General features: G+C 38.4%; 1 protein-coding gene across 1 annotated transcript in view; it reads right to left on the bottom strand.

Moving 5' to 3' along the window:
• Positions 1-1,801: 1,801 nt before the first annotated feature.
• The window catches only part of CALCR (calcitonin receptor), a 63,015-nt gene continuing 41,468 nt past the window's right edge, over positions 1,802-23,348 (bottom strand). The window contains exons 7-12 of the mRNA XM_027766316.1: positions 21,910-22,063; positions 15,195-15,255; positions 15,042-15,108; positions 12,694-12,912; positions 11,434-11,475; positions 1,802-2,035 (exon numbers count right to left, since the gene is read on the bottom strand). Coding sequence (XP_027622117.1) covers positions 1,802-2,035; positions 11,434-11,475; positions 12,694-12,912; positions 15,042-15,108; positions 15,195-15,255; positions 21,910-22,063 — 777 coding nt within the window. The remainder of the gene's footprint in view (positions 2,036-11,433; positions 11,476-12,693; positions 12,913-15,041; positions 15,109-15,194; positions 15,256-21,909; positions 22,064-23,348) is intronic.

The raw sequence follows: 23,348 nt of genomic DNA on the forward strand, positions 1-23,348 counted from the left end.
AAACATTTCACATCATTTTGGCACTATGTGCAATTCTATAATAAGCTATATCACTTTTGTCAGCCCCTACTATATTAGCACAATAACATCTAAAATATTTTAGCAATATATTATCACATTTGTACCAGAGCTGCCTGAAATACTCTGTTTTCCATGTTTGTAAACAAAAATAGAAACATTACTGCATAACACTGTGATTGGAAAAATACCTTCTTTTCAACTACTCCCTTACATTCAGTAAAGGAGACCTAAGCTATTTTAGTATCCAAAATGTATTTTCACTGGAGAAATATAATTTTCTCTGGGTGCACTAAATTTGTAACCAGAACAAATCAATTTATCATCTTTCCACAACTTAATCACTTCTAAAAGGCAGTGGCATAAGATGACATAGATGAGACTTGAGATTTGGAGTGTTTCACTTTACCTCTTCATTTAACACACAAATTCAATAACAGTAATTCTGATTACTGTTGTAAATTCTCAAATGAATTTCAGGTGCCAGTAATGCTACTGGTATAGCCAGGGATTTTTTTTTTTTTTTTTTTTTGGAAGATCTTATACAAGGAAGTAAAGAAAGATGTTGGGATATATTAGGTTTTAATAAAAAAAATAAAACCTCTATTTTTGTTTTAACATAAACTGATATATGGTTAAACTTGTAGCAATTACATATTTTTTTTTCTCCTGCTTTGCTAATAGTAGCAAACAACAGGTCAACTACAAACTAATTTCTAATTAGCCTTTACTGAATCTTCTGGAAAAAAACTGAGATCTTGTTAAGCTTTGAAGCTAGGTGGAAGGCAGTTAATGAACTTAATATGGAGTCTTTTAATTACCAATCTTAAACAAATTTATCTTTTACTGCTAGGTAGCACCCAAGGGCAAGAGGTAATCTGCTTTATAAACCTTGGAGTGATTTGCTTTATAAATCCTGGAGCTTAGGAAAGTGGAACATTCTCTTCAAAGAGAATATTCTCTTCCACTAAGAATTGTATTTTTGGCAGTTTTGTGAAAAGATTTATTGATGAATTCTTTGTGACCTCCCAGTTTATAAATGTCAGTGACCACAGCACATTCAATACTAAGACCAATTCCTTACAGCAGATACGGCCTGCCCAATGGACAGGATTATTCAAAACCAAGCTAAGCACGTAATGTTTCTAGCAGATTGACTCTGAATTTCTTTTTTCATTCAGAACATTACATCTTCCTACCAAATGCAGTTCTTTTCCTCCACATCATAGTCACCTTTATATTAGAAAGACACTTTGTCTTAGGAGTCATGCAATTTATACAGTTTACATTGTATGGATGGTTAAACATCTGAGTAACATCAGAATTGATTTTAAAAAAATTAAAAACCAGTTCTTTAACCAACTACAGAAATAGTCTAATTCGAAATCTAGAGTTAAAAAGAAAAAACATATTGACAGTGATTTTACTTTTTAAAAGGTAGAAATGGCTCAAGATTAACAAGGAGCACCCTGTATCTGAACTAGGTCAATTTAATTGTGATTTTTCTTGGACACTTTGCTTGCATTACTATGACATCTGCATCTCAGTCGGGGATGAAGGATGGAGTTCACAAGTTGCAGTGGGAGACACCATTCCTAGACTGTCTCCCAAAGCAATAGTACCAAGAGTAACTTTCTTCAGATTCACTATGGACAAATTCACTTAATAATTCTTCACAGATGATATGTTCAGCTCCTGGGGGGTGGAATCACTTAAATGCATGGTCTGTCTTTCCCCCAGGAAATGAAGGCTCAGTGATCATGATGCTGGATTGGCTTCACATTCAAGCAGATGACTCTTGTTCTATGATATTTAGAGCGATGACCTCAGAACTCTCTTCACCATAGTGGTTGGTGGGTTGGTTTCTGGGCTCTTGATGGCAGATGTAAACAGGAATGTCACCTGCTTCAGCAGAGGCTGCAGCATGAGAAGAGCGACGGTGGGAGCGGCGACTTCCCCAGCGCTGGCTCCACTGGATTTTAAATTGTGCCCATTGGCGCTTCACGGTGGTTTGGACCTGGAAGAGAAAAGGGAGCCTTGTTTTCACGTAATTGTTAAAAAATGACCTAAGCAAAGTCTAGGAGCATGGTTCTTGGAACTTATCAGAAGTTAAGGGAGGGTGTATTATAATTCTGGTCTAAAAGGCTGTGTTGTCTATTCTGTGGCCACTGAAGATACCAGCTTAAAAAAATAATTTGCAAATTGGAGAGCTGAGTTACCTGCCTAAGTTACCTTGAGCCAGGTTGTTCGTGATTTTTGAACTGAAGTTTCTTCCTTAGATGCAATGAGTCAAAGTTGACTTAGGTTTACAATGCGGTGTGCATATCAATTAAGGGAAAAAGTTTAGGAAACTTTATTTTCTACTACCTGACAGGGCAGAAGCTTATATCGATATCTACTTAGTACTGGTCATGAAAATTTTATATATGTAAACTACAGTACAATTCTGGGTTTTATGATAATGGCTTCATACCACGGAGTCTTCCTATTCAACATGGCTTGAGATGGGTGTGTGTGGCCTTAACTCTGGGTAATATAGTAATAAGATGAGAATAAGATTTCCATCTCTTTCTATTGTAAGGCTTCTAACATGCAAACAAACTTACCAAATCTGTTTTATAAATATGATTAAGTATATATTGAATACGAGAAGTAGAAAAGAAGCTAAGAAGCACTAACTGTGAAAACTACAGTAACAACAAAGGAAAACAATATAGGCAGTGAATTTGCTTGTCTAATTCTACTTTTTACGGAATGGAATTTAATTTAGGTAAACTCATCTTTCTTGTTATCTCCAAACTTCTCACTTTTCTCTACAGCTGAATAAAACTAAAAGAAGAGAGACTAGGATCAGCAGATGGCATAGTGGTTAAGGCACCCATATGGCTGACCACAGTTCAAGTCCTGAACTTGGTGGCTTGAAACTCATGCCAGTTGTGTATGAGCGTGTGTCCCAAATCCACGAGAATCGAGGAAAAGGGATTGTGGCAAGCTGACCTCTCCCTTGGGAGGAGATGATTTCTCATGTTCCTTCTGTCTTTGTCCATCTCTCTCTCCAGCGAGCACATGTACCCTATGGCAAAAACCTGAGAGAGAAAGAGCAAGAGAGGGAGGGAGAGAGAGGGAGGGAGGGAGAGGGAGAGAGGGAGAGAGACTATTGCAACAATGTCTATTCTGTATTTCAGAGTTTCTATTATTCAGTACATAAGACAAGCTCACAAAAAAATATTTGTATCAATTTATTAATACATGTTTAGCTCATTCTGCTGCCCAAATTTAATATAACAGTTGAACACATGAGAGAGAATCTGGAAATAATAGAATACAAGCTAAACTATGTAACTAGATGATCAAAGAGAGTCATTTTGTCTACTTTACATTTGTATGACTATGAAGGAACATGAAATAACAGAATCTATTAATGTTATTGAACTATCTATATATAGTATTAAACTAAATGTTTCTGTAGCCAATAAATTTTTCTGTATATAGGAGAGCAACAATCTCTTCTGTTAACAATTAATCTGTCATATAATTTTACAGATTTTATGCATTTACAGATAACGATTCATTAAAAAGCAAGTTAAGAAGATATGGCATTTGTGCCTATGAGAGGTTCATCTTCATGGAGTAACTTTAAGATTCAAGATTGCAAATGGCAATTAGAATAGTGAGGCAATCAGATACTTTTAAAATTACTGATGCAGTAATCCCTGTTTATTTTACGGAGAGAGGATAAGTGCTTAGGTGCGAAGCACTTTATGTTTAATTTTACTTAAAAGAGACAGACAACATGAAGAAATGTTTTTTTGTTTGTTTGTTAAGGAAAAGAGTAATTTTGTTTAGAGAATATTTTAATATTATTTCAGAGTAAATAAAAACAGAAAGGAATGTAACAGATGAAAATAAATGAATATGTGAAGTGGAAGAAAGAATAATATAAAAATCATGTGAGGTCAACCTGACAAAAAATAATTTTTTTTCTGAGAGATTTTTGCTATAGGGTGCATACACTTGCTAGAGAGACAGAAAGGCAGAAAGTGAGAAATCACTTCCCAGGGCAGATGCCACACTGCAATTCTCCTCCATTCTCCTGTTGAGGTCTTGGGCATGCATGCACATGTGCCCAGAATGTCTTTCAAGCCCTGGATCCGGAACTCAAAACATAATTGGCCATGTGCTGGGACCAGCAGTTAGCATAATGGCTATGTCGCTGGACTCCCACGTAGTCGACCGCGGTTCGAATCCTGGACCTGGTGGCTTAAACTCACGCCGGGCGCGTGTGCGTTGCGTGCCCAAGATCCCGAGAGGAGAATGGAGGAGAAGGGATTGCGCCATGGCCATCCCCTCTGGGGGGTGATTTCCTGCTTTCTATCTCTCTGTCTCTCTCTGTCTGTCTGGTGAGCGCACGTGCCCTATAGCAAAAACCTCTTCAAAAATCAATCAATCAATCAATCAATCAATCAATCAATCAATCAATCAAACATAGTTGGCCATGTGGAAGTCCAGTATCTTAACCACCTGTTGGTGACCTGCTTCCCCCCAATTCATTTTTCATTAAGAAATTATCATACAGGTATTTTAAGTGGGCCTTAACATTAAAGGTTCACTGATGAAAAATTATTGCCTTTTATTAGCATATTGGTTTCTTCAGAAAAATAAGTTTTATCTGTACTAAAACAGCTAAGTTTTTTCTGGCCAAAATTAAATAAGTAAGTAAGTAAGTAAATAAATAAATAAATAAATAAAGTGAAAGAGACTTAAACACAAACCACAAATGCCTAGGAATGAGAAAGGTGCATAGCTGAAATTTGCATCGACAGAAGCCATACCGGGAACAAAAGCAGGCATGATAAATTTTGGCTACCACTTGAGTGTTTGCCATGTGCCATATGAAGAATTCATTAAAAAGTCCATGAAAAATGTATCCTATGAAAAAAATGACGCATGGATTTAAAAAAATACATCTAAATACATTGTACTTTAATTTCATTTTTTTCATGAGCTTTTTGACGTCCCCCTCATATTAGAAGCACTCCATTTGCAATAACTTATTTAACAGCCCTCTGAGAAGGGCACCACTCTTACCTTCACTTTCCTGGTGGGTAAATGGAGGTTATATAACATGTCCATAGTGAAATAGCTGGAATGTGGCAGGTCCATAGCCTCCTGTGAAGCCTGGTTTTATTTGGGTTGTAGTGTCTATTAAAATGTAGGTTTTTTTTAACATTATTTAATTATTATTATTATTATTTTGGAGAGGTTTTTTTTTTGCTATAGGGCACACGTGCTCGCCAGAAAGACAGAGAGAGACAGAGAGACAGAAAGCGAGAAATCACCCCCAGGGGGGATGACCATGCTGCAATCCCTTCTCTTCCATTCGCCTCTCAGGATCTTGCACACGCATGCACATACGCCCGGCGTGAGTTTAAGTCTCTGGGTCCGGGACTCGAACCGCAGTTGGCTACATGGGAGTTCAGCGACAAAGCCATTATGCTAACTGCTGGTCCCTAGTTAATTATTTTTTAAGAGATTTTTGCCTTAGGGTATGTGTGCTCGCTGGAGAGAGAGACTCAGAGACACAGAGATGGTGAAAGGGAAAGTGAAACATAACCAACCCCACCACCTGGGGGGATGACCACACCACAATCCCTGCTCCTCCATTTTCATTATGGGACCTTGGGCATATACGTGCACATGCCCAGCATGATTCATTATGGGATCTTGGGCATATACGTGCACATGCCCAGCATGAGTTTCAAGCCACCAGGTCTGGGACTTGAGTCATGGTCGGCCACATGGGAGTCCAGTGACATAACTGTTATGTTATCTGCTGGCCCAAAAATGTAGGTTCTTAAATAACAACTTTATAATCTAAGGATCATTAGATTCTCTGTGGAGGAATTGGGAAATAGATTGATTCTGCATATTTTTGGAGAAGCTATGTCCCCAGACCAAGGAAACTGATAGAGTTCATGAATTCAGCATCTCTTAGATACCAAGCTTGTCCTTGGTATCTTTACACAGATATTTAATATCTGTCCTTTACACAGATGTTTAGAGGTATCCCAGATAGACAGAATAAGTTGGCAAACATGCCTAGATGGGAAGGAAGAAAATAAAGTCTTTGTTCTTGCTTTACCTGTCCTTTAAAAACAACCCCCATCGTAATACCATGTCTATTAATGAAGTACCCAGCCCAGCATGAGGACAGAGTTTGAAGTCTGTTTTAATTATTCAGACTTAGTATTACAGAAAGGTTCATAGCCTTTTGTAATTATGGGTTGTTTGGGTGGGAAGTCATGACACATATTTACATAGGAAAACATAGGAAATACTCATGACTTTCCCGACAACCTAATATATTCCCAAATTACAACTCATCCCTTTATGTAGCGATAGTGTTGTACTTCAATTTGTAAACCATACATATAAGAACTGGCCCTTGGCAACATGTCAGAGACCCTTCAATAATTACAGTGTAGGAAGGACCATTATCTCCTCCAATACCATAGGTTAAGCCTAATGTTGCTTGGATGACAAGAATAAAGGCATTGAATTAATTTAAAAAAATACAAAACACAGAGAGACTTTTGTTCCCTATAGCAACAGACGAGTTATGAGTTATTTATGATGTAAGTATTATATCCAAAGTTTTAAATGACATAAATTCACCACTCATTAAAAAGAAAGCACTGAACATAAATCAGTTCATATTTTTCCTGATTATATTAACTTACTTAGTGTCAGTTTCACCAAACAGAGCCCTGATCTAATGGTTCAAACACATAATTATTATACCTGGCTTATTTACTTATTGACGTCTGAATTACGGAGATGTGTATGCGGACAGGGGAGACAGAGAGAGAGGAGGGCACCTTGACAGGGCCGTGCCACATCACAGTTCCTACAATCCCTTCCCCCAGCTCTCTGTTACTGCAGTGGTCGGGCTGCTGGATCTATTACTAATGAGCTATGTCAGGTTGGTATATTTGGGCCTCCAGTTCCTACATCTCTAAAAAAAGAAAATTAGGTTGGAATTTGCATGGTAGGATTCGAAAGTTTTTGACTTCTGCCTTTCTTTTCCTAAGTTCATCAGAAGCACCTGTAGCTATATGCTGATGAAGGAAAGGTGGGTTTTTTTCCCCTAAACTTTTCATCCAATAAATGAAGAGATTTTAAGTCCTACCCCTTTCCAGCCACTACAATAACAGATCTTCTACAATCTGGTTGAGACTTAAAAATATTAGAATGTCAGGGGAAAAAAAAAGAACTTTAAATTCACTTGAAAGCTAAAAAATATTGCACATTTTAAGCCATTTTATGTGACTTCGGAAACTGGATCCCTAGTAAAGTAAGCCTTAGTAATTAGACCCTAAGGGATACTTCTGAATATTATTTACAAAGTAGTTACCACTTTTTTTCTCCCCTTTTAGAGCATGTATCAGTAATATTTCTACTGGTTTCTGGTTTTAACTTTCAGAATTTATATGCTGTATAACTTGATGTATTTGATTTTAGGTACTTGATTAGATATCAAGGCTTTTTAATTTCCTTCCATTACTTTCCTACGTTTGGGGATATTTTCTTGTTCTAAAAAAAACAATAAGTAAGTATCATTTTAATAAAGTCAACGTTTCTGAAAAGCTTAAGCAATTGTATACCTTAATTTCTTTTTTCTAAATAAGTTCATTTCCTCCATGAGAGAGAGAACTAAAAGAGAGACCCCCCCAAAAAAGGTCTAGGTGCCACGAAACACCCCTAGTGTCAGTCAGTCTGGATTACAGGCGCGTGCTTTCCGCATGGTCAGATCTCAGGACACAAACCTAGGACATTTTCTGTGTGTCCAGTTACGTTACCATTGTGTCACTGCCTGACTCCTTAATTTTCACAAATAATATTCTCCTGCATCTCCCCTCTTCATTAAGACATGCTTTTACAATGCTTGACTATTTCTAGAATAGTGGTTCTTAAGTATGTTCTCTGGACCAGCAGCTTAATTACTACCTGGGAATTTGTCAGAACTGCAAATTCTCAAGCCCCTTCCCAGACCTGTGAATAGGAAGCTCTGTTAATTGGGGCCCAACGATCTGAGTTTAACAAAACTTTTGAACAAAGGCTTTTGAACTAGTTTCCACAAGAGATGATTAAAAACCACTAGAGGTTGGTGGAAGTTACTCTTTTTATTTTTTTTTTTTTTTTTTTTTTGAGAGATTTTCACTGTAGGGCGCGTGCGCTCGCCAGACAGACAGAGAGAGACATAGAGACAGAAAGCGAGAAATCACCCCCCAGGGGGGATGGTCACGCCGCAATCCCTTCTCCTCCATTCTCCTCTCGGGATCTTGCGCACGCACACACACGCGCCCGGCGTGAGTTTTAAGCCACCGGGTCCGGGACACGAACCGCAGTCGACTATGTGGGAGTCCAGCGACATAGCCATTACGCTAACGCTGGTTCCCGGAAGTTACTCTTAAAAGCAAAACGAGTTACAGCAAATCGAATTTTAGTTCTTATACAATTTGTGACTGTTAAATTGAGACCTTTCTGATCAAGTCACTTTGACCGACAAACTATTTACCCATAGTACATGGGCAGTAACCAAAGCAAGTAAAAGAGGCAAAATCAATATTATTAGTAGTACTGTTAATTGGAAACAAATAAGAAATAATAGCTGCAATTATAACTTTGTACTCTTTACTGATATATTTGACTAATTAATACCTATACACTTGGAAGAGTCATTGTAAGAAATGCGTGATAGAGAAAAGTATGCTCTCATGGTCTTCAGATTCCTACAACTTTAATTCTCTGAATTCCTTCCCGGCTTCTAGTCTACCCATAGAAAGAGTATGATCCACAATAGGAATCACTAACATACTGATCGTAAATAAAAATTAAAATTTTATCTCACTGTTGCGCAACCGATATATTGGACCTCTAGGTCTCTGCTAAAGCTCAGGATTTGGCCAGGCCCATCACATCCCTGTCTTTGATGCAGCTGGAAGTAAGTTCCTGAGTGTGTGAGTGCCATGCCAGTGTTCGGTGCTATAAGGCGATCCATTCACAGAACCCCCAGCTGAAACCCAGATGTCTAAAATCGATGGGACTGTGATATGTCACAATATGTGGCTTCTATATTATTAGAAATGTCACATCTGAACCTTCCCCCAGTAGTAGGATCTTAATGAAAATGGAAGTGGTTTCTTTATAAACAAACAAACGAAAACCAAGTAACATAAAACAAAAAAAAAGCAGAGATAGCATACTTGAAAGAACCAGAGCTATTCAATTGTTAGAAGTACCACTGGGCTTGCTTTCTGTGCCCGATGCTTCCAATAACAACATCATAGTGAAGATACAGTATTAGTGTGGCATCTTTACAGAGGCATGCAATTCTCTCATGCTTTTCAAGGCATGCTCTTCCTGTACCTCATTTTCATATTACTTCTATTTTGAGATTATTTTTCATAAAAACAAATAAACTTTGCATGACACTTGAAATCCAAAAGGCATGACTGTATGTTTGCAGAAATTGACATAAGCACAAAGTGACTTAAGCCCTACTTCTTTATCAGTTTTTATTGTTCTCAGAAAGAAAAGGGACACTTCGACAGGTGACAAGAGAAGAATCTTTTCCTTTCTGTCCTTGGCCCTTAGTCTAGCCCCAACCAACAGTGAATACACTGTTTATTTTTGTGGAATGAAGGAATGAGTTGATGGAGGAGTGGAAGGAGAAAAAAATAAAATGTATCAATATAAAAATAAAAACAGAAACAATGAAAAGCTTGCCATGTCAGGATTGGAGATGAGTAGCAAGTTACATAGCAGAGAAATACTTTAGGTCCCTACTAAATATTTAACTGAAATAAAGAATAGAGAATAAATTATCAGTTTATAATGGTTAGAATACATTTATAATTATTAAATAATGTGTTGATGTCTTAAAAATGTAATTTTTCTTGCATAGAAATCTTTTATTTTTTAATAGCCAGAGTGTGTGTGTGTACTAACCAAAAATACAGCGAGAGGGAGAGAGGGAGAGGAAGAAAGTACCCTTTAATAGGGCATGGTCATTCTTCAATCCCTTTTCCTCCATTTCTCCATCCTGTAAGGAGGGTGGACACCTTATGCACACATGCGCGGTGTGTTTTTCTTTTCTTTTTTTTTGGAGAGGTATTTTTGGCAATAGGGCATGTGTGTTCGCCAGAAAGACAGAGAGAGACAGAGAGATGGAAAGCGAGAAATCACCCCCCACGGGGGACTGGCCACGTTGCAATCCCTTTTCCTCCATTCTCCTCTCAGAATATTGGGCACACATGCACACGCACTTGGCATGAGTTTAGGCCACTGGGTCTGGGACTCGAACCACGGTCAACTGCATGGGAGTCCAATGACATAGCCATTATGCCAACTGCTGGTCCTGCGAGGTGTGTTTTTCAAGTTTCCAGGGTTGGGACTTGAACTGAGGTTTACCATGGGGATCCATCTTCCTTAACCACTAGGCCACGAAGCCAGTCCTAGAATTATTCTTAATAGCAATTAATTTTAAATGATCAAAAACACTTTTGTATTATAAGTTATGCAGTCCTAGAGAAAATGTAGTAACAAGGTTCCAGGGAGAAATCATAGATAATTTACTGGATATTTAGTTAATGCATAATCGAGAAATCTGGGTTTCAGTCTTGGTTATTATTATAACTGTTTGTGACACTGGGCAAGTCATATGATGTTTCTCACCTGAAAAATGAGGGAGCTTTTGAAACCTGGATGCTCTTTGGAAGAACCTCTGAGGTTATAGAAGTTCCATTTTTATGTCTTACAAATTGGATTCCCAGCCAATATTTTATTGGAAGGAAGAAAACTCTGGCCAAAGAAACATTTGACAACACTGGCCAGATGGCTGTCTAGATTATACTGGTATAAATAGTCAGATAACAGATTATTTGAGAATCTTCTTTTGAGTCTTAACTTTGGAGTATCTTCAAAATGTTGACTCAGTGCTATGAAACTGGCACCAAGCAACTGGCAAAAGGGCATTAAACTATTATAAACTGACTGGATATTAGCTCTGCTTTAGCAAGAGCTTGGGTCTTGCAGAGGAAATAAGGACATGACTTCTCTTTCTCTGAGAATCCAGAATAGATTTCATTATTGCTGTTGGGGAGTGCTGACCAGATCAAGAGGCATCCCAAGGATATTAGAACTTAGCTGTCTGTGTGGATAACATCTGCCATTGTAACACACCGCAGATAAGACTCAGCTTAGAGTAGTGGAAAAACGTAATCCTGCTAGTCAGGAAATTCTATGAGGCCAACTAAGCAAGTAAAATCAGAGAGAATGTGCAAGGAAGCCCTTTGTAAAATGTAAAATACTGGGTTTATATATATGATAGTATTATATAAAATACATATTTACCTGATTGTTGCAAAAGCAGTAGATAGTCGCCACAAAAAATCCCTATAAAGAAAAAAATAGAGTTAAAGTTGTTTTTCTGTGCATTTTGTTGTCTAGTAGTCAATAAAAATAGACTGCCTAGAGAGGAACCTTCCATGACTGTCCTAGAAAATCAAGGTGTAATGAAGTCTAAAGGCAAGAACAAAGTACTAATGGTGGGGGTTAGAGGAGGGCAGTGGTCCTAAGGTGGAGGTGATTCTACCAAGACTCTTAGGCCAGAGTTTTTATCTCAGTTACAAATTTCATCCCCATGGGGGTGCCTCTCACTTTCCTTCTCTTCCCCTGCCTCTCTCCAGTGAGTGTCCATGTCCTCTGGCAGAAAAAAAAAAAGGCAAAAGAAAACTAATTTGAAATTTTATTCTCAACATACCAGCATTGGGGAACCAGCAGTTAGCGTAATGGCTATGTCGCTGGACTCCCACGTAGTTGACCGCGGTTCGTGTCCCGGACCCGGTGGCTTAAAACTCACGCCGGGCGCATGTGCGTGCGTGCCCAAGATCCCGGGAGGAGAATGGAGCAGAAGGGATTGTGGCGTGACCATCCCCCCTGGGGGGTGATTTCTCGCTTTCTGTCTCTATGTCTCTCTCTGTCTGTCTGGCGAGTGCACGCGTCCTATAGCGAAAAAACCTCTCAAAAAAACCAAAAAACAAAAAACAAAAAAACAAAAAAACCACACAGCATTATGCCTTAATTGGGTTTTAGGTCTGGATGGAGTGAATGAAAATAGGGAAGCCATTCTTCTCTTCAGTGTGGCAAATACTGAGCAGCTCAAGACAGCTTGAGAGCCCACCTCATTCTTTCTTACAAGAAGAGAGACCTGCATTCAACCCCCTTTTACTGCCACTGAACTATCACAGATGGATTTCTGACATTCGCCTGACAAACAGAGGAAGATTGAGCAGGAGGCATGGGCAGCTCTGGGCAGATCTATGAATCCTCATTATCCTATAGTCAATATTTATGAGAAGATAGTCTGACAATTAGTGTATGTTGGATTAGGGAGAACATGCTGGAGTGCTCCACGAAGGGCCCTGGGAGAATTAGAAAAGCAGGCACAGAAAGCAGATACAAGAAAGAGTTTCCCAATCCCTGGTTTTCTTCAGGATTTTGGCTGGGCCTGTTGAATTGGAGGCCGTGTTATGAAATTAAAGGTCATAGGTGTTAGAGTTCGATCAGCTAGCTGAATAAGTAGCTGGATAAACAGAGCATTGACTTCCTTACCTGGAAATGAATCAATGAGTGCATGAGGTAATCATATATCTTCCCAAGCATCTTGTTGGAAGGTCTCCAGGGAAAGACGACAAACTGGATTCCCAGCAAGGGCACGAGGATCATGGTAGCCTTCACAGCCTTCAGGTACATATGCGATTCTGCCTCATGGGTTTCCCTCATTTTGGTCACAAGTACCCGGACAATGTTGAGCAAAAAGAAGAAATTGACCTGCAAAGGTATGATGTTATGAGCCAATCATCCTGATAAGTACCACTAAGGACAAACAAGAAGTCTTCACTTCTTGTTCATTCAGTGTGGGGGACATATGTCACCTACCCAGAATGTGATGGACTGCCAGAGAGAGAGCTTATCATTTGCACAGCATTCCGGGGACTCCAACCATCAGTATAACCAATGACCCTTTTCAGACCTATATTTATATATCTTTTTAAATGAGGAAATATTTTTCTGGTACATGTAAATATAGTAGATTTGACTCTAATGAGAGTTACAAAGGAGAGTCATAAACAGTATTTGTAAAGCTTGCCTTCTTGTCTTTTCATTAGCAAGAGTTTTGTCTGAGCCAAGACTACTTAAGTGAAAGTGAAATGAGGGCTGAAGAATGTATCTATAAAGTTCATGTAGTGGAAACAGCTAAGCTAACCTTTTAAAAAGAATAGATTTAAAATAAAATAACTTTATTGAGAGATAATGTCCATTCAATAAAGTTCAGTTTGTAAATGTCTATTCAAAAAGTTTAGACAAATATATATAACCATGCCAAAAAAGATAGAAACATTCCATTCCCCCCAGAGAGTCGTCTTCCATATTTCTACAGTCAGTCCCCCTCCCCACCCCCATCTCAAGCAACTACTGATTTCTGTTGCCACAGAAAGTATGCTGCGGTCTGTTCTCTTTCGTGTTTGGCTTCTTTGGTTTAACGTATTATCTGTGAGGTTCATCCGTGGATTATCATTTTTATTGTTGACTAGTACTCTAATATATGATAATATTCGAGGAGCACGTATATTTTGTTTATTCACTTTCCTATAGATGGAAATTGGAATTATATCCATTTCTAGCAATTTTGAATAAAAATGCTGTATATGTTTGCATACAAGGCTTTGTGTGAACATATGTTTTCTTTTCTGTTGAACCAATACACAGGAGTAGAATTACCTCTCCATATTGTAAGTGTATATTTAACTTTATAAGAAAGTGCCAAAATGTGTTTATAAGGGGTGGTTTTATTTTATGTTCCCACCAGCAGTTTATAACAGTTCCAGCTGCCCTTCCCTTTGTCAACACTTGGTACCATCACTCTTTTTCACGTTAGTTGTTACGGCGGGGTGGGTGCTACCTCACTGTCGTTTTAATCTTCATTTCCCTGTTGACTATGAGATTGAACATCTTTACATAAATGTATTGGCCTTTATTTGGATTATTTCAACTACCTCTTGGGCACTAAGATTTGTCTTTTCCCTCTCTAAATATTGTCTTAATTTTTTTTTTGGGGGGGGAGAGGTTTTTTTTGCTATAGGGCCAATGCACTAGCCAGACACAGAGAGAGAGACAGAGAGATAGAAAGCGAGAAATCACCCCCCGGGGGGGATGGCCACGCTACAATCCCTTCTCCTCCATTCTCCTCTCGGGATCTCGGGCACGCACGCACATGCGCCCGGCGTGAGTTTTAAGCCACTGGGTCTGGTACTTGAACCACGGTCGAATACATGGGAGTCCAGTGACATAGGCATTATGCTAACTGCTGGTCCCAATATTGTCTTAATTTTAACATAGTCAGTTTATTGATCTCTTCCTTCATGTATCCTCCTTTAGAAATCTTTTTTTTTACCCCAAGCTCATAAAGATACTCATCTAAGGTGTCTTCCTGAGGTTCTTTTGTTTTACTTGTCACATTTAAACCTAAAACTCACCAACAATGTACTTTTTGTGTTTGGTTGTAAAAGTCATTGTTAACTTGTTTTCATATATATAGTTAATAAACATTGTGTCCAATATTTTTCTTCATGTATAACCAATTGACTAGCTATTTGCTCTGAAGCGCTGCTCTCATAAATCACATGTCCACATTTGTGTGGGCAGCTTGTCCATAAAAAGAAAAACAACCTACTCCTGGTGTGAATGATTCATCTTATTAATTGCTAAATCTTTTTTGTTTGTTTGTTTTGGAAGATGTGGTACTAGTGTGCATTTCCTTTAGTCATGAAATTAGGAAGTATTACAAACACATAATTTCCTGCTAATTTATTAGCATTTATATTTCAGTGGAGCAGGTAGACAATCATCTTGGACACAAATTTACAATTTGGATTCTAGAATTAAAAATGAGTTCTCACCACTAGCGCCGCCATGACAGGACCATGAATTATGTAAAGCAAGTGGGTTTCCACACTCAGCCAGCAGCTGGAAAAAAAAGGAGGGGGATTCGCATTATTATAAATACATCATACTTAGGAATATGCTAATGTAAAAACTACTGTAATACTTACTTGTCATTGAAGTACAGTGCTCTAGTAATAGCATGGATAGTAGTTGGCACCAGTGGGAACCCTAAAAATGTGAAAAATATGAATCACGTTTGGTTTCTTGGTCATGAGGACACCTTATAGCTCACATTTTTTACATTCCACAACTATGTGGAAAATGGTAGTGTACTTGCAATAACAGAGACATGTTAGGTGTGTCTGTCAAGGTATTTCCCCCATGGTTTTGCAGAGATTATCTTTGGTCAAGCCAAGGAAGATTCTAACCAAGCTGGAGTGAAGCATTGTGTACTTGTAGAAAGTTGAGAGCATCTGAATCATTACATGCATTTCATAAACTACCCAGTGTAGTAGATGCATTACTTGTGCTATGATGACTATTACCACTGTTATGTCTAGGATGATGATGACGGCGACTACTAAGTAAAATCAGAGTCTTCCATTGTGAGTGAATGGGGCTCTCGTGCACAGAGGGGCTGGGTCACTCTAGAGGGATGTGATTTGGGCAGTGAACGGAAGTGATAGCCTGATGGCTTCTAAAGCCTTAGTTGATGTTTACATGACTTCTTCTAGGCTTTTATTTATTTTCTGTCCCTTTATATCAGGAGCATTACTCCTGTTTCCTTTTAATGTGAATATGCAGGGAGATTCATACATTTTCTGCTCTCTGTTAGTTCTGGCTGTAAAACCTTTATGAAGGTGGTTTAGTGTCCCCTTCTCTGACTAAATTTGAAGTTGGTGGTAAAAACACAACTTTGAATACATAAACAGAACAATGGAGCTGGTACTGGTGATGCATCCTGCCAGACTACATCTTTTTAAGATCCATTGTATTCAAAAATGTAATCTAAAGTTTTAATTTTTGTTTAAAATAAAAAAAGATGCTCTTTTTACTGAATCGATACACAATAGAATATTGTTTGATTTGACTGAGACATTTGAGAAACAGGTTTTGCTATTATCATCAGATTAAGAAATGTGTTTCAGGAAAGAAGTAAATCTAAAGAATTTTATTTTCTGTGACTTAAATGCAAAAAGAGAAGTTCTCAAATATTGAGTTTTCCCCTAAGAATAATCTCAGCTTTAAACCTATGAGACATAAAATTCAGTAAGATCATTGGCTTGAAATAATTTTAAGTTTGACCGTTTACACAAAACATGATGGTGTTATTTATTGCAGTTGTAGCATACCATTTCCCCACCTGGGTTCTCTGACATACATATGGAAATCTCAATCCCAACTCATTATTTTGTGGAAAGGAAAGGGTGTTTCCTACTTGATATAGAGAGGACTACTGACCCCACATCTTTTAGAGATCTGGCCACATTGTATTTTTAATTTAATTTTATTTTTTTTAATGCTGTTTGTATTTTTTGTTTGTTTTCTTCTCTCTCCAGGATCTATTATCTGTAGTAACCCATCCTTATTACCACCAAAGATGACAAGAATAAAAAGAATTCTCCCTCTGTAGGATTCCTTTTCTCCCCTAAATGATAGAAACACTCCAGGCACATGTACAGTAGAGAGAGAGAAGAGAGATAAAGAGAACGGACTCTCTACAGGGTCTCATCATGCACCATTCCCCTTCCCTAGCCCTCCAGTTTCTCAGGATCCTGAGTGCCTGATAGCACCTAGCATGTTACTCAGGCTTACCCAGGATCGGAACACTCTAGTCCTCATATGGCTTCCAGCACTACAAGGTGCTAGTGTTAGTCACTGCCTCCCAGTGACTAAGCGACAGGCTTTTTTTTAGGGGGAATTAGATGAATTCTATTGTCCAATGTACAATGTCCATGGGAGGAATTTGGTTCTTCCAATTTATAGGAAAGGGGAGGGGCTGGCTAGGGGAAGAAACAAAGTGGAAAAGACTATAAAATAAATGGTATTTCTGAGAACTAAACTTCAGCATTTGAAGTTGCTTCAGTTTGAGATTTTGACCACTAAGTGGTCCCATGCATACTCAGAAGAGACTAACTACTGAAAATTGTTTTCTCATTTTCTATTGGGAGGCATTTCACCACAAAATACTTGTTCACTCAGACGGTGATGTTTACAGTAGCTTTCGTAAGTATTTAAGGTTGCTTTAGATCTCCAAGTTGCTAATATTCACAGCTGAAATGACTAGATGAGCTTTACATCACTTGTACACAAAGTTAGGTCTAAAAAATAGCTTTTGAGGGTCATTTTCTCCTAAATTTCAAAAATATTTTCCAAGTACAGGTTATACCTTTCTATCTTTTTTTTAAAAAAAATTATAAAATGTAGAACCTATCATACTGTTTTGGTATGAAAAAATTTTTCAAAAGAACAATGAAAACATTATCCAGTATAGATTTCTTTTGGTTATAATTTTAGTTGTTTTCCTTCCATCCAAAGCTAATACTTGCCTACAGTTTTAAGAAAGGGCTACTGCTTTAGTATATGTTATTGCCGTCTCTAAATTTTATTCTGAATTCATATTTGTAATTTTTTAAATGGTAATGAGTTTGATGGAATTTTGGTGTGCATGTGCAAATGTGGAAGAAAATAGATTTAACTCAGGAATTAAAAAAAATTATTTAACTTTATTTATTTGACCAGAGAGGGAGGGAGGGAGGGAGGGAGGGAGGGGGAGAGAGAGAGAAAGAGAGAGAGGAAGGGAAAGTGAGAAATCAAGTTGCCAGGTCCAGAACTCAAACCATCATTGGTCATGTGGGAGTCCAGTGCCCTTAACACCATGCCACCTGCTGGCCCCATAACTCTGGAAAAATTACATTTTAGAACTATTCAGTTGACTCTTGCCAAAAATCTATCTATGGAGGTAGAAGTTCCTCTAATTTTCTTCTCTTTTTAAAAATGTTCACTTTGGGGCCGGCAGGTGGCATGGTGGTTAAGGGTGTTGGACTCCCACATGGTCAACTGCAGTTTGAGTCAAGGAACTGGCGGCTTGCTTTCTCTCTCTCTCTCTCTCTCGCTCTGGTCAAACTAAACTAAATAAATAAATAAAATAAAGTTAAATAAAATAATTCTTTAAAAACATTTTTCATTTTTATTTTATTGTGGAAAAAATACTTACATGATACCTATCCCCTTCACCGACTTTTAGGTGTAAAATCATTAACTATAGGCACATGCTATAAATGTTGCACAGTAGATCTCTAGAAAGTGCTCATCATTCTTCATTACTAAAACTGTGCTTATTGATTAGCAACTTCTCATTCTTTAGGACTCTGCTTTTGGGTCATTGGAAAAGTCAGTTTTGGTGACCCAGTAAATCATTCTGATAAAGTTTTAAACATCTGATGATTAAAAAAGGTGTAGAAGGGCCTGCAGTTATGTGTTGGTTAAAGTGGTTGGATCCCACATGACTGACTGCATGGTTCGAGTCCCAGACTGAGAGGCTTGGAAAACACACAGGGTGCATATGTGTGCATGCCCAAAATCCTGCGAGAGAATGGAAGAGAAGGGATTGCAATGTGGTCATCCTCCATGAGGGGAGCTTTTTTTCTTTCTCTCTGGTGAGCACATGCACCCCATAGCAAATTATTATTTTTTTAAATGAAGGTTTGGGTAATCACATAAATATTTTACTTAATTATGATTACCTTCTTTTTGATATAATTGAATAGCTTGTTCTTTTTTTTTTTTAAATTGTTTATGTATGTTAAGCAGCTGTTCCTATTATGGTGCCAGAAAGTTTCCTTACTAACTTTACAATGTATTAGCATTGAAAGAACAGTATAAATTGACCCTTTTAGGGTATCCTTGTCTCTGGTGAATATCGCAGGCCAGAATAAACTTATAGTCTTTTTTTTTCCCCCCATGGATAGTTTTCTGGGTGTGAAAGATAGATGTTTTTGAATGGTCTAGTTTGGTACAAGGAAGGTGCCATAAATTTTATTTCAAAGAAAAGTAAAATATTGCTAGATTTAACAGAAGTAGTGTATGTGCATATGTGTGTAGTGAGCCTAGAGGTAGATGTTATTTTCAAGTTTTCAGTTGGAAGGCATTTGACCAAGCACCAATTATTACCCTTGTGATGATCAGAATTGCTACTGGAGGTGGGGATGGGATTAAATTGCATGTCGTTGATTCTCAGCATGACCAGCTTTGGAAGCTGAGAATCATTGAGAGGATGTGCATGAGGCCAAGAAGGGCAGGAAAAGGAAGGGCCAGCTTTTTATGATGGGCTAGGATTGAAAGACAATAAGAATAAAAGGTCATTTTAACTGAAATCTGGTTTGTTTGGAGGACAGGGCAGAGAAGGAGAACCTAGCACTGGTGTAGGATCAGCAGGATAGTTGTGAGCCTATAATTGTACAATGTATAATCTTTAATGATAAACTGTAGAATGTATAACTTAAGCTTAGAATTGGAAGTGCATGAAGACACTGCACTACTGCTGCTGCTGTTCCCAGTGGGGCAGCCTGCACAGATGTGGTGGTTCAAAGCATGTTCTAGATGACCTGACCAGTTCACAGAGACCCCCCTCTGTTTGTTTTTTCTAGATGGCTCACCCATCCTCAGACATATTAACCCTATGCGACAATATCCTCCCTTTAACTTCCTTGGCCACAGTTCTTTGAACCAGGGCAGGCAACCTGATATCGGTTGGATAGGTGTTCAGTCTCTGTGTGTGTCTGGACCAGAAAAATGCAAAGTTAGGACTCTCAGGTGCAGGTTGTATTTACCGTGAGGATTGGAGGAGCAGAGATATGGACTGTGGACTATAGAGCAAGAGAAGGGATAAAGCCGATGTTCAGAGAAAAACAAAGATAAGCAAAGATAAAAGACAAAGAGTGGTCCTGTTATCTGGTCTAGGATACAGCCCTTTCAGAAGCTCAGCTGTTACTGGCCTTGGCTTCCTTAAAATATATCCCCTACATTCTGACAATTTCTCTACTTTTGCTTAAGTGGAAACATCTTACATTCTGTGACTTGCAATGAAAGAGTAGTAGCATCATCATTTCAATTTTGAGGCACTTAATGTATGGGTCTTGCTGATCTGCCATCATAGAATTATCCCATTGGGTTTGGGCAATATAGTTGGTGAAATCCATATTCCTATTAGGGGGTATCAGGAAACAAATATTGCCTAAGGGCAGCTCTGATATACAGACTATGATAAAGACTTTGGATGGTATATAGCTTCCCAGCCCTATTTGGTATATAGCTTCCCAGCCATATTTCTATACAGTTAGTGACAATACCTGGTGGGCAGGGCTTTAAATACAATGGTTGATGTGTGTGTGTGTTTGAGGAAGTGTAATTACTGAATATTCTTTTTAATTTTTACATTTTGATTTATGATTTACAAATATCCAGTGTATATATTTGTGGGTATGGTATAATTTTTTAAAAGCACGTTTCTAGTGTATCCTAATCAAATCAAAGATGGGCACATATTCAACTTCTTCAATATTGAACATTGTGTTGTGTAGGTCTGTGCACATGTGAGAGTAGTTCTAGTTTTTTAAACATGTAGTAAATTGTCCATATTTTTTTAGAATTTTTTTTATTGTTTAACTTTTATTTATTTATTTTAATTTGACCAGAGAGACAGAGAGACAGAGAAAGAGAGAGAGAGAGAAAGTGAGAAAGTAAGCTGCTAGGTCCAGGACTTGAACCGTGGTTGGCCATGTGAGAGCCCAGCGCCCTTAATCACCATGCCACCTGCTGGCCCCGATTTTTACTCTGCTATAAAAATCCACTCTCGTGACCTCTTCCCCTTATTTACACACATTCCTGTGTCAAAGATTGATGTTTTAAAAAGTGCTTAGATCATCTGCTTCATCACTAAATCTTTCCTGTCTTAACAATATTTTCAGGGGTTTCCCAGTCTGCAGCATTAAAGGGCAGGCTTAATGAAAGGCCATCCACAGCCTAAGCTTTGAGAGCCACAGTCATCCCATCTGTGGACGTGGTATGAGATCTCCTAAGCTCTCTAGTCAGTGTGGAATGGCCCATAAGTTCCTCCTCTGATATGAAAGCTTCAAAGTTGTGTTTTTGTTTTGTTTTTGTTTATTTGCTTGTTTTGAAGATAGCATGTGCTTTTCCCTTTCATTGCCTCATCCTCTTACTAGAAGAAGCAGAACTTTTAGCAGTCCTGGAAGAAGGGAAACAATTCTAGAGTCCTGAGAAACCTTTGTCAGTCTGTACAGAAGCAGCCACACTTCAACGATACAACCTTGGGCTTTTCAAAGCCATTGCCATGTGCTATGATGTCAACCAGGCTTTACTTGAAAACTATATAGCTGTCTATTAGCTGGAATCTACTTCCTGACCTTCCACTGGAGGAGTCCTGCTGATGGATTGATACGAAGAATTGTTCTTGAGGGAGGGAAATTGGCCTACAATGTGGGAGGTACAGAACTCAAATAAGAAATTCTCTTTTGCTCTATAACGTGATGAATAAACCAGATCTTCTTTCAATCAGGGCATGTTTTGCATCCATCCTGGATTTGTTCTCTGAAGATACTCTCATAGTTTTCTGAAGATACTCCTATAGTTCTAACTTCCTTCTTTGTGCTTATCCTCATGTCTGTCACAGTTTGATTGAGATTGTTGAAGGATCTCTACTAATCTCTCTCAGAAACTGAACTCCTACTAATACCTGCATCCATCATTCCTTGAAGGACCTGGGCCCTTGACTCTATTCTCTGTAACCATGACTAGAAGAAGATTATAAACATACAGACAGAAGTATAGGTGGCACAGAACTCAGCAGGAGAGAATACATACCCCAGCCCAAGAGATAATACCACCGCAAGCGCTGCTCTTCTGTGAACACGGCCACCACGATGAGTGTGTGAAGATAGATTCCTTCACAGAGCATCCAGAAATAATTGCAGGCCATCATGTACTGGTGAAAAAAGTGCAAGATCTTGCAGCTCACCTGTCAGAAAAAAATAAAGATACTCAGTGGAAGACATGGGTAAATATTTGCCAGTGAAGGGAGAGTAAATATGAAAATGAGTATTTGTATCTAGTTTTTATGGTAGTTTTCCTAAGCCACTGTCAACATGTACCACTGTGTATATCTACAAATCAGTGACAGTGTAGCTAGATTATTGGTGTTACATATAAACAGGCAAATAGACCACTGGAAGCCTAGTTCACACTGATCTGTTGGTGATGACTCTTAGCAATAAAGAAGAGATAATCAGGTGATAAATTTCCCATGTATGAACCAGGAGTTGGGCTGAGTGTAGCTGATGTTCATGCTTTTGTTTTCTTATGGGATTCTTAGTTTCTATAGTGAGATCCAAGTGTTGCCAAGCCCTCCCTAGGCATGGAGATTAGGATGGCATTCTTGCTCAGTGCAGATGCAGGAGTCATACCCCTGGAAGAATCAGATTCACTAGATATTGTTGTACTGTGTAGAATTAATAACTGCTTAAATTGCTAATAGAATGCCCTATGTTATTCTCTAGTGTCTCCTAGTTGAAGGTTTCTTATCTTGGCACCATCGACAGTTTAGACTAGATACTTTTGTTGGGGGGGGGGGGGAGCTTCCTTGTGCCTTGTTGGGAGTCTTAATCTCAGTCCATGAGATGCCAGTAGCATCCCCAACCAGTCATGAAAATTACAGTATCTCTAGACACTGGAAATTTCCCCTAGGAAGCAAAATATTCCAAGTTGCAAACTACTACCTGAGGGCATTTAACTTTGCTTAACCCCCTCTAACAAGAACAAAATTTACTACTCAAAACCTTAGCTATTAGGGAGTGATTATTTGCATTATTATTATTTTGCCAAATGTTTTGTTTTACATAATGTTACTCCTTACTGAGAATATGACTGGATTTCAGGCCTTCCTTTTATAAAGCAAGGCAGCAATGACATGACTTTCAGTCTTATAGTGGCCTTTTTAGAGCCATACGTTTCTATTTAATGCACATTCATTGTCATTTCTGACTGGGAATGTAATGTGCTAGTAAGCCAACAGGTTTTCTAGTGTGCTTCCTTTTCTTTCAGGATTCATTGAACATAGGGACGAGCTAGCTGTGTCCATAAGAGGACAGATACTGCATTTTTAGTAGAATCAACCTCCAATTCTGACCAAAGAGGAACAATGGTGAAGATAATTTAAAACGTTGGATAATTTTAAAGTAATTTGTACTTGGCTTAGGAAAGTACTGGCTCCCCCCCCCCCCCCCCCCTTTTTTTTTTTTTTCTTT

This window comes from Tupaia chinensis, unplaced genomic scaffold, assembly GCF_000334495.1.
Source record: "Tupaia chinensis unplaced genomic scaffold, TupChi_1.0 Scaffold142374_1, whole genome shotgun sequence".
Lineage (NCBI taxonomy): Eukaryota > Metazoa > Chordata > Mammalia > Scandentia > Tupaiidae > Tupaia > Tupaia belangeri.